This window comes from Oncorhynchus mykiss, chromosome 7 (genome assembly GCF_013265735.2).
Source record: "Oncorhynchus mykiss isolate Arlee chromosome 7, USDA_OmykA_1.1, whole genome shotgun sequence".
Classification (NCBI taxonomy): Eukaryota; Metazoa; Chordata; class Actinopteri; order Salmoniformes; family Salmonidae; genus Oncorhynchus; species Oncorhynchus mykiss.
In genome coordinates, this window is record NC_048571.1 from 61,468,922 (window position 1) to 61,480,866 (window position 11,945).

Genomic DNA, 11,945 nt, shown 5'->3' on the forward strand with positions numbered 1-11,945 from the left:
TTAACTCAGTTGCCAGAGAGGGAGGAAACCACTCAGGGACTTCACCATGAGGCCAATGGTGACTTTAAAACAGTTACTGAGTTAGCTGTGATAGGACAAAACTGAGGAGGATCAACAACATTGTAGGATGGATCAACAACATTGTAGTTGATCCACAATACAAACCTAAATGACAGAGTGAAAAGAAGTAAGCTTGTACAGAATTAAAATATTCCAAAACATGCATCCTGTTTGCAATAAGGCACTAAAGTAAAACGGCAAAATATGTGGCAAAGAAATTAAATTTATGTCCTGAATACAAAGCATTGTCTTTCGGGCAAATCCAACAAATCACATCACTGAGTACCACTCTTCATATTTTCAAGCATGGTGATGGCTGCATCATGTTATAGCTATGCTTGTCATCAGCAAGGAATAGGGAGTTTTATAGGATAAAAAAACAGAAAAGAGCTAAGCACAGGCAAAATCCTAGAGGAAAACCTGGTTCAGTCTGCTGTCCAACACTGGGAGACAAATCCAGATTTCAGCAGGACAATAATCTAAAGCAGAAGGCCAAATATACATTGGAGTTGCTTACCAAGACGTCATTGAATGTTCCTGAGTGGCCTAGTTACAGTTTTGACTTTAATTGGCTTAAAAATCTATGGCAAGACTTCAACATGGCTGTTTATTAACAATGATCAGCAACCAACTTGACAGAGCTTGAAGAATTTAAAATAGAATAATGTGCAAATATTGTACAATCCTGGTGGGCAAAGCTCTTAGAGATTTACCCAGAAAGACTCACTGCTGTAATCGCTGACAAAGGTGAATACTTACGTTAATGAGATATTTCTGTATTTAATTTTCAATACATTTGCCAAAATTAAAAAATTAAAAAGTCTTTTCACTTTGTCATTATGGGGTACTATCTGTAGATAGGTGAGAAGAAAACTAGATTTAATCCATTTTGAATTCAGGCTGTAACACAACATTTTTTGGATTAAGTCAAGGGGTATGAATACTTTCTGAAGGCGCATCACTTCACTCCACCCCTGTGGTGTGTTGACAGACCAAACTTTAGAACGAGGTGCTGTTTTCCCCTTCACTGCTCTCATCTTCTTCTCTAACCTCTAATCTGACTCAGTGAATTGTAATCTGATCATGTTGTTGTTAAAAATGGACTGTTCTCTTTCTAAAGCTTCAGCCTCCAATATTGTGCCAACGGTGTGTAACGGGCGAGAAGTGGTGGACTCCACGACTTCCTCCTTGTGAAGACTGACTGACTGAGCCTCACGTTCCTCTGCTGACAAACATTGTATACAGAGTTCTATAACCACTAGTCCAGAATCAGCTGTTTCAGATATTAAAGAGGTCACACAGAAGATTGTCCTGATTTTGTTGTCCTCTAAGTGCTGTGAGTACAATGTCCCGATTCTGTTTCCATTCTATGACTAGTAGCGATTTTAAAAAGAGATGCCAATAAAGATTCCGTATCATAGCCCTTCTTTTTATTGAAGATTTTACTAGAGACATGGAGTAAATTATGGTAAATTTGTTAAATGTAATATATACAAGATGTTTTTAATGTAGATTTTGGTGAACCGGTTTGTGCTTTCTTGTAATTTATGTAAATAAAAGGTGTTTTTTATTCATATGAAAACTACATATGGGTTGACTATTCTATAACTCTCATACACAGGCTGTCTGACTGAAACGAAATGGGTTGTAGTTAAACTGTCACTCAATCAAAAGACACATTACGTAACACAAAGACAACAAGGAGGACATCGAACTCTAGTCTGTAGAGGCAGAAAGATATAATGTTGGATGTAAACCTGTTCCCATACTTGTGCTACCACTTCTCTTCAATCCCACAGAGCATTTGGGGAAAGGGGAATTAAAAAACCCTAGTCTATGTCCACGCTCCCGTGGTAATCAAATTAATAAAACAATCCCCATAAAAATATGTCAGTTTAAGCTAGAGATAACTGTTTGTATTCTACACCTGTTATACTTGGCGCATGTGACAAATAACATTTTATTTTATTTTCATTAGATCTTCTCAATCCTCCGCATCCGCGGATGTCGCACTTCCACATCTGCAGTGAAAGGTGACAGAGCTAGAGCGGTGTTTGTCAGACCATGAGACATCCTGAAAAACGGTCTTCTCACAAAATCATCTGTAGCTTCCGAACGATTTGGCCTACAACTACAATTATGACCTCTACATGGAAAGGTGTGACTCTCATAAACTCTAGAATACCGACAGGCCTGTTTTGCTCTAGGATTGCCACAGGCTTCACAAGACTCATCTGAATGTCCCCCGGTACCAGTTGAAAAAATGAATGGAAGTATATATGGAGACTGTTTAGTGGCCAAATAACGTGTTAAATACATCTTTAAAAAAACACACACAAAAAAAACATGTTTATCTTTATTATATCTCTCAGATATAGGATAGACACTTCAGAACAAACTTCCTTTAGATTTTTGGGGGTTGTTCCATGTAGTGAATCTGTTGTTCAATGCGTTTGTTTAGCCTAATAGCAGTAAGGCACACATTTTTATTTTCATAAAATAATGTTTTAATATATATGTTTTTATACTTCTGGGGGTCTTAAAATTCTAAATCAAATAGCAAAATGATACTTGGTATAACCTTCTGAAAACAATTCCATATATCTTAGTAGAACCTCACCACCCTGGCTTAGACTGCTGTAATGGGTTAACTTCATTACATTTAATTACAGAATTCCATGCCCATGGAGCCTCACCATGAGTAACCCTCAGATACACCTACAAGAACTTCAGACTCAACAAACTACATCAACAGTTGTAATTTTCAGTTATTTAACAGCGTGGCATTTTCACGAGGCCTGACGTGACTACCATGGCCATAAGAATATGCCAACAGCTTAAAAAAAGGCAATTTTCAATCAGACAAAGCTTGCTTTAATTAATTTATTGAAGAATCACAGTGGTGTACCTTGACCCACTGCAAACTGCCACCGAATGAGACGCTTCAACTCTTGAATGCTCTAACATTCTAACTCGAAACTCTAACATCCGGAGGAATAATGCAAATCATTTTGAGACAGTACGAGAAGCATAAGCAAATATTACTGTGACTAAAAAATGTATCATACAATCCCTCTCCAAAATACTATTTTATTAGCTTGTGCAATTCCTTGTGCAATTCCTCACTTCAGTTATGTTGGTGAGTGAAATCAGAAAGATTACAAATATTTGTCTATTTAATTCACCATCTGCCATGTCTGCAGACCAAACAGACTCAGTGAAAATTAGCCCAAGCATCTATATGAGTTAATATGAGAGAAAATCCTCTTCGAGTGCCTTTGGAATACACTAAACGTAAGTTGTACAGAGGAAGAGTCTAAAGAGGCAATGGGAAGATCTCAAATACATTCTCCTCGCGTCCTCTCTCCTCGTCTCCTTCTCAAAACCCATTGGATGAGAAAGCCAGAGGTCCCTCCTCTCTGGACTTCTCCTCCAATGAGTTTTGAGAAGGAGATGAGAAGAGTTGACGAGATAAGTATGCAATTGAGATTTTCCCGATGAGACAGATTCTTCTCAGAAAGATGGACCAAATCCCTGATTCAATACTGCCATCTTAAGTGCATGAGGTGAACTTTCTCCACGATTGCAAAATCCAGCTGGTACACTGGATCATTTGGTGATACACCTTTTTCACCATCTAAAGACAGTGTAGTACAGTAAGATCTACTATATCTACATGATTGTCATCACTAAATACAATTTTAATTTGAGCAATATATACCTTTAACTTGTACACTCCCAGACAGTAGGCCAACATAATGTACATTCCTTAATAGAAGTATCAATGCTCACTCATACCTACAGTATACCCTTCCCACATAAATAACAGATGATTAACACAATCTAATGTGCCCCAGATGAGGCCACGTGTTGTAATGGCCAGGGACAGGGCACTATATATGTTCAACACAGACCATAAGCACTCCATTGTGGCCTAATATGACAGCCTATGTTATTATTCATAAAAGTTATAAATCTTGTCCCTCCTTGATGACATCATCATTTTGCATTAACCTAATAAAAATGATGAGTAGTGCAAATTGGGTCCTCACGAGACTAATCCATTCCTGACACCAGTGGCAATTTTTTATTTGACACACTCAAGTCATTCATTGTTGGAGTAATAGAGTGTAGCCAGGCCTTCCACTGAGACACATGGATGGGACTGAGGCCCATACCTCTATCCCTCTACTACCATGCCAGTTTCCCTCAAACATTCACAACATGAAACAGGTTTTTCTAAGCACCAATGTAGCCTTTGTTGCCGGTTCGAACCCCTGAACTGCCTGTGGGGGAATCTGATCCAGGTTCAATATCCCTGTATACTACTTACCGCCGTTGTGCAAGGCACTTGCCGAAGCCCCTGTGCTGCTCCCAGCCTGTGATGTTGTGTCAGGTTGTGTAGGGTGATAGCAAAAAAAATATAATATCAGTGCAAATGGACCAATAAAACATGTATTGTAGTAGTAATGTGGGGGCAATAGTATGGCATTGGTTGAAGTGCAATGTTCAAATCATATCTCCCTAGCATCATATCTAAGCCAATATGACACCAATGTCAATTAGCAAATCAACTTGATTGGAGGTACACAACACACTGGCCTCTCGTCATGAGCTGTCCAGCCATTACCGAGAACCACATAGCAGATTTTTAACAGGGTAGTTAGCATTATGAACAAAATACTATTTATTGCACCGACCTACAGAGCCTTCAGAAATTATTCACACCCCTTTTGTTGTGTTACAACCTGAATTTAAAATGGATAATTTTAGATTTTGTGTCACTGATCTACACACAATACCCCAGTGGAATTTAGTATTCAACCCCTTTGTTATGGTAAGCCTAAATACGTTCAGGAGTAACACTGTGCTTAACAAGTCACATAATAAGTTGCATGGACTCATTTTGTGTTCAATATTAGTGTTTAACATGATTTTTTAATGCCTACCCCATCTCTGTACCTCACACATACAGATAATTGTAAGGTTCCTCAATCGAGTAATGCATTTCAAGCACAGATTCAAGCACAAAGACCAGGGAGGTTTTCCATTGCCTTGCAAAGGACACCGATTAGTAAGGACACGCTGGCAGGGTGGTGGATTGTGTTCCCTGAAATGCGTACACCAGCTGATGGTGGGGCCCTCTCTATGCACTTGTTTTTCTTCTGATCCCACTGGAACATCTAGCTCCTCCACTGAGCGATATCAGAGAAGACCACGGTTGTCCCGGAAACATTTAGATGACCACCCCTAAATCCATGCATCTGCAGCACCCGTGACATCCCCTTGATGTATCCCAAGTCCATTCCACCAAGGTGGATGACTACAATGTCAGGGGGAGAAGTAGCACAGGCCCTCTGTTGGCGTAGAACACAGAGCAGAGCCTTGCTCTCCCAGCCACCTAATGTGACAGTCAAGAAAGTATGTAAATAGTTAATGGGTAGGCTACATGTTTATTATTTGTGTATGTTCCGGAAGCTTGCTATATGGTTTATGGTGGCAATTAGACAAAGTTTAATGTTTGTGGACAAATCCCCTCAAGTTAATAGTGGTTATTTAAACAACTCTGAACCATGGATTACAGTTTTTCCCGGAACATGGGCTACTTTCAGGGTTAGGAACCAACTGACTATAAGATGTAAAAAAGTAATTGAATTTACAAATCAATCATTGCAAATAGGGCACTATTGGTCAAGGATTTCTTAGTAAACTGAATCTCATAAGCTTTTCACAAAGTAATTTACATCCCCAAACCCAACCCCTAACTGTTCTTTGTGCTTTTTATCTTATATTTCTTACTTATTCCCCTCAGATGCTGTCACTAAGTGCTGCCAGAGTGCAACAAAGGGACATGTGAGAACAGCTTACATCAGTAAAATGGCTGAATTGACAATCGATGAGAGAAAAAAATCTAATGAATAGGATTAAATTAAATTGTTTGTTTTGTGTCGTTTGTTCTGTTTTATTACCATGACTACAAGTACAACTGAAATAATGCTCCGATAACATATATGTTAACACATGTTATAAACACGTATTATGACAAAAGGGACACCTGCTCTTCGAACATCTCATTCCAAAATCATGGGCATTAACATGTAGTTGGTCCCCCCCTTTGCTGCTATAATAGCCTCCACTCTTCGGGAAGGCTTTCCACTAGATGTTAGAACATTGCTGTGGGGACTTGCTTCCATTCAGCCACAAGAGCATTAGTGAGGTTGGGCACTGATGTTGGGCAATTAGGCCTGGCTCACAATCTGTGTTTCAATTCCTCCCAAAGATGTTTGATGGGGGTTGAGGTCAGGGCACTGTGCAGGCCAGTCATGTTATTCCACACCAATCTCGACAAACATTTTCTGTTTGGACCTTGCTTTGTGTATGGGGGCATTGTCATGCTGAAACAGGAAAGGGCCTTCCCCAAACTGTTGCCACCAAGTTTGAAGCACAGAATCGTCTAGAATGTCATTATATGCTGTAGCATTAAGATTTCCCTTCACTGGAACTTAGGGGCCTAGCCCAAACTATGAAAAACAGCTCCAGACCATTAGGTCTCCTCCACAGAACTTTACAGTTGGCACTATGCATTGGGGCAGGTAGCGTTCTCCTGGCAGCCGCCAAACCCAGATTTGTCTGTCTAGCAACTGCCAGATGGTGAAGCATAATTCATCATTCCAGAGAACACTTTTTCACTGCTCCAGAGTCCAATGGCTGTGAGCTTAACACCACTCCAGACGACATTTGGCATGGTGATCTTAGGCTTGTGTGCGGCTGCTCAGCCATGGAAACCCATTTCATGAAACTTCCTACGAACAGTTCTTGTGCTGACGTTGCTTCCAGAGGCAGTTTGGAACTCGGTACTGAATGTTGCAACTGAGGACAGACAATTTTTATGTGATACACGCTTCAGCACTCGGCTGTCCCGTTCTGTGAGCCTATGTGGCCTACCACACAAAAACTTGACGAAATGACTTCTTGGAAAGGTGGCCTCCTACAACGGTGCCATGTTGAAAGTCACTGAGCTCTTCAGTATGGGCCATTCTATTGCAAATGTTTTCCTATGGAGATCGCAAGGCCATGTACTCAATTTTATACACTTGTCAGCAACGGATGTGGCTGAAATAGCCAAATCCACCCATTTGAAGGGATGTCCACATACTTTTTGCCATGTAGTGTAAATGCAATAAACATTTGAATACTATGAGTCACACATACAGTATATGAGCATATAAAGTAACATATATTATAAAATATAAGACATACACTACCGTTCAAAAGTTTAAGAACACCTACTCACTTTATTTTACTATTAGCGACATTGTAGATTAATAGTGAAGACATCAAAATTATGAAATAACACATTTTTTTGTATTTTATTTAACTAGGCAAGTCAGTTAAGAACAAATTCTTATTTACAATGACGGACTACCAAAAGGCAAAAGGCCTCCTGCGGGGATGGGGGCTGTGAAAAAAATAGGACAAAACACACATCACAACAAGAGAGGCAACACAACACTACATAAAGAAAGACCTAAGACAACAAAATACCATGGCAGCAACACATGACAACACAGCATGGTAGCAACACAAGATGACAACAACATGATAGCAACACAACATGGCAGCAGCACAACATGGTAGCAGCACAAAACATGGTTCAAACATTATTGGGCACAGACAACAACACAAAGGGCAAGAAGGTAGAGACAACAATACATCACACAAAGCAACCAAAACTGTCAGTAAGCGTGTCCATGACTAAGTCTTTGAATGAAGAGATGGAGATAAAACTGTCCTGGAATGGTTTTCCAACAGTCCTGAAAGCGTTCCCACATATCCTGAGCACTTCTTGGCTGCTTTTCTTTCGCTCTGCGGTCCGACTTATCCCAAAGCATCTCAATTTGGATGAGGTCGGGGGATTGTGGAGGCCAGGTCATCTGATGCAGCACTCCAGCCCTCTCCTTCTTGGTAAAATAGCCCTTAGACAGCCTGTGGGTGTGTTGGGTCATTTTCCTGTTGAAAAACAAATGATAGTCGCACTAAGCCCAAACCAGATGGGATGGCGTATCGCTGCAGAATGCTGTGTTAGCCATGCTGGTTAAGTGTGCTTTGAAATCTAAATAAATCACAGACAGTGTCACCAGCAACGCACACCCACACCATAACATCTCCTCATCCATGCTTTATGGTGGGAAACGCACATGCGGAAATAATCCGTTCAGTCATAAAGACACGGCGGTTGGAACCAAAAATTGCCAATTTAGACTCCATACCAAAGGACAAATTTCCACTGGTCTAATATCCATTGCTCGTGTTTCTTGGCCCAAGCAAGTCTCTTCTTCTTGTTGGTGTCCTTTAGTAGTGGTTTCTTTGCAGCAATTCTACCATGAAGGCCTGATTCACACAGTCTCCTCTGAACAGTTGAGTCTGTTACCTGAACTCTGTGAAGCATTTATTTGGGCTGCAATTTCTGAGGCTGGTAACTCTAATGAACTTACCCTTTGCAGCAGAGGTAACTCTAGGTCTTAGATTTCTGTGGCAGTCCTCATGAGAGCCAGTTTCAACATAGTGCTTGATGGTTTTGCGACTGCACTTGAAGAAACATTAAAAGTTCTTGAAATTGTCCGTATTGACTGTTCATGCCATAATGATGGACTTGGTATTTTACCAAATAGGGCTATCTTCTGTATACCCCTTTACCTTATCACAACACAATAGATTGGCTCAAACGCATTAAGAAGGAAAGAAATTCCACAAATTAACTTTTAAGAAGGCACACATGTTAATTGAAATGCATTCCAGGTGACTACCTCATGAAGCTGGTTGAGAGAATGCCAAGAGTGTGAAAGCTGTCATCAAGGCAAAGGGTGGCTATTTTAAGAATCTCAAATATAAAATATATTTTGATTTGTTTAACACTTTCTTTTTTGGTTACTACATGATTCCACATATGTTATTTCATAGTTTTGATGTCTTCACTATTATTTTACAAATGTAGAAAGCAGTAAAAAAACATATAATATCGAATTAGTAGGTGTGTCCAAACTTTTGACTGGTACTGTATGTATGTATGTATACATATATGTATTTGTACCTAAAGGGTTCCTAAATTGTTTTATGAAATAGCTAAATGATCCATGGTATGACCTTAAAACAATTCCATTTGTCAGCTTAGAACCTTTCCAGCTGTGTATTTGATCTGCACATGTCTGAGCACCGGTAGCGCAAGCCTTCCTCTTATGCGCAAGTGAAGTGAGTTTGTAAAAACTTAAGATACGTATCTTAGAAATAGTTTTCACATACAAACTTTATGTCTGAAATCTAATTTGGGAACCAAACATTGCAGGTTCAAACCCAACATGTGCAGATATGATGTGTAAAAAAAATATGGTTGTGTTTGTATGATTTAATGCTGTTCAAATGTCCTATTAATTAAATTCAATACCATGTGTTTCTATATCACCTACAATGCAGTCCTCAAACGTGAATTGCAATTAAATCGGGAGGTAAACATATGTATGTATTCCAATCTGCTTTCCTTTGATTTAATTTGCTTGCTGAGAATGTTGTGGTAATATTAGGTTAAAAAAAAAAGTAATTTCTTGAAATGTTTTGAGAACTTCCAAGACAAGATTAAATGTACACTGAGTATACAAAACATTAAGAACACCTTCTCTTTCCATGACATAGACTGACCAGGTGAATCTAGGTGAATGCTATGATCCCTTATTGATATAGAAGTTGCCAGGTGCACCGGTTTGTGTCAAAAACTGAGTTATTTAATTCTTACAACAGGAAATGTCCTGTACAACCTAACTTAAACCCTGCATACCACTGCTGGCTTGCTTCTGAAGCTAAGCAGGGTCAGTCCCTGGATGGGAGACCAGATGCTGCTGGAAGGGGTGTTGGAGGGCCAGTAGGAGGCAATCTTTCCTCTGGTCTAATTTTTTTTATCCCAATTGCCCTGTGTAGGGCGCTGTCTTTCGGATGGGACGTTAAACGGGTGTCCTGACTCTGAGGTCATTAAAGATCCCATGGCACTTATTGTAAGAGTAGGGGTGTTAACCCCGGTGTCCTGGCTAAATTCCCAATCTGACCCTCAAACCATCATGGTCACCTAATAATCCCCAGTTTACAATTGGCTCATTCATCCCCCTCCTCTCCCCTGTAACTATTCCCCAGGTCGTTGCTGCAAATGAGAACATGTTCTCAGTCAACTTACCTGGTAAAATAACAGATAAATAAATAAACATTGCATGAATGTCATCACAACTGAGCATATTTGTGTTTTGGGAACCTATCTCTTGCAATGTTCCCACAACCGAATTACATGTTATGGGAACCGTTAAAGAACTCAGAAAGGCTGTTCTGTCAAAATTCTTGCAACATCAAATAATTTTTTTGTGCACCCTGATACAAACATTATCTGAATATCAGCACAACAGGACAGTTTTGGTGTTTTGGGAACATATATTTTGTGATGTCCCCACCAGACTGTTCCCACAACCTAATGAAACATTCTGGGAACCTTTAAATAACAGATTACATGTCTTACAGGAACGTTCTTGGAACATCAGGAAAATGTTTTATACAAGCAGTCTATAATCATCACCACAAATGGACAGTTTTTGTGTTATGAGAACATTTGCCGTGACCTTACGAATGTTCTGGGAACTTTTCATTTTGGTTTGCTGCAAAAACATTACTGGTAAATTGTAATATTACATTACCTGGAAGTCTAATGAGAACTTTTGGGGAATGTTCTATGATGGTTGTTACAGATGGTGCCCACAACATTTTAGTGGACGTTAGGAGAACATTCCAAGGATATTTCATTTAAAACATTTTTTAAAATAAAAATACGTTATCAAAAACATGTTTTGGGGATGTTATCATCCTAATATTAGATAAAATCCTAACTAGAACTTAATGGGAACCTTAGCTAATGTTCTGGGAATATTCCCGGTTTGCTGGGTAGACTTTAAAAAGCACTAAATGTGCTGAGTGTTCTTGCTTTCACGTAGGAATGATGTTACTTTGCCTGCAATTGTTTTTGACCAATGCTTATATGACTCCCTTACAAACAGGCCCATTTTTACCACATTTTTGCTTGCATACGCCTTTTATACCTCCCATGCGTATTCTGGCATGCCAATGACTAGTGGTGGTAGTGGTGTGCAGATGTGGGTGGGTGTCTATTTTAATAAATCTATTGAATATACACCATCAAAAATAAATATATTATTAATTCGTTTAGGCAGGTCCTAAGAAACATTACACAACTAATAAAATTTATTTTCAAAACAATAGAATTGCATATTTTGAGTTTAATTAGGCCTATGATAGGTCCAAATGAATGTAATAGTTCATTATTTTGTTAATTAAACAGACAACACACCTACCCAGTTATTTTGTAGTAAGAATAAAATGGAAAATAACAGAATAAAATACAAATAATATGAAAAGCCCAAGCCCATGTTTTTTTTAATCCACGTTTCTTCTTTTTTCTACCTTCACTCCACTTTGTTAGGGAGCAGGCGTAGGGTCTTTCACTGAGAGTAGACTATCTTTATCATGACACTGATAGAAAATAATAGCAATCATATTTTTTAAAGCGTTTGGAGTTGTCTATATGCGATTTAACAAAATATTGGCCTACACTTGATTTGGGCTACATTATTGCATGAAAACAAATAGATTAGCTAAACAAATAGATTTACCAGCCTGAAACCAATTAACTAAATACCTATACAGACTTATTAACTTTAAACTAAGAAAAAGGAACGAGGTGTGGAAGTATCATAATGTAAGGTGTATGTAAAGTGCATGGATGCGTGAATCTGTGTGTGAATGACTGAGTGAAAACTACAAACAAAACTGGAATACCT

At 39.0% G+C, this 11,945-nt stretch overlaps 1 protein-coding gene across 1 annotated transcript in view; it reads left to right on the top strand.

Moving 5' to 3' along the window:
* Positions 1–1,815, top strand: part of LOC110528160 (metabotropic glutamate receptor 2-like) — an 85,169-nt gene extending 83,354 nt beyond the window's left edge. The window contains exon 6 of the mRNA XM_021609988.2: positions 1,181–1,815. Within this exon, the coding sequence (XP_021465663.2) occupies positions 1,181–1,254 (74 nt within the window). The 3' untranslated portion in view covers positions 1,255–1,815. The remainder of the gene's footprint in view (positions 1–1,180) is intronic.
* Positions 1,816–11,945: the final 10,130 nt, after the last annotated feature.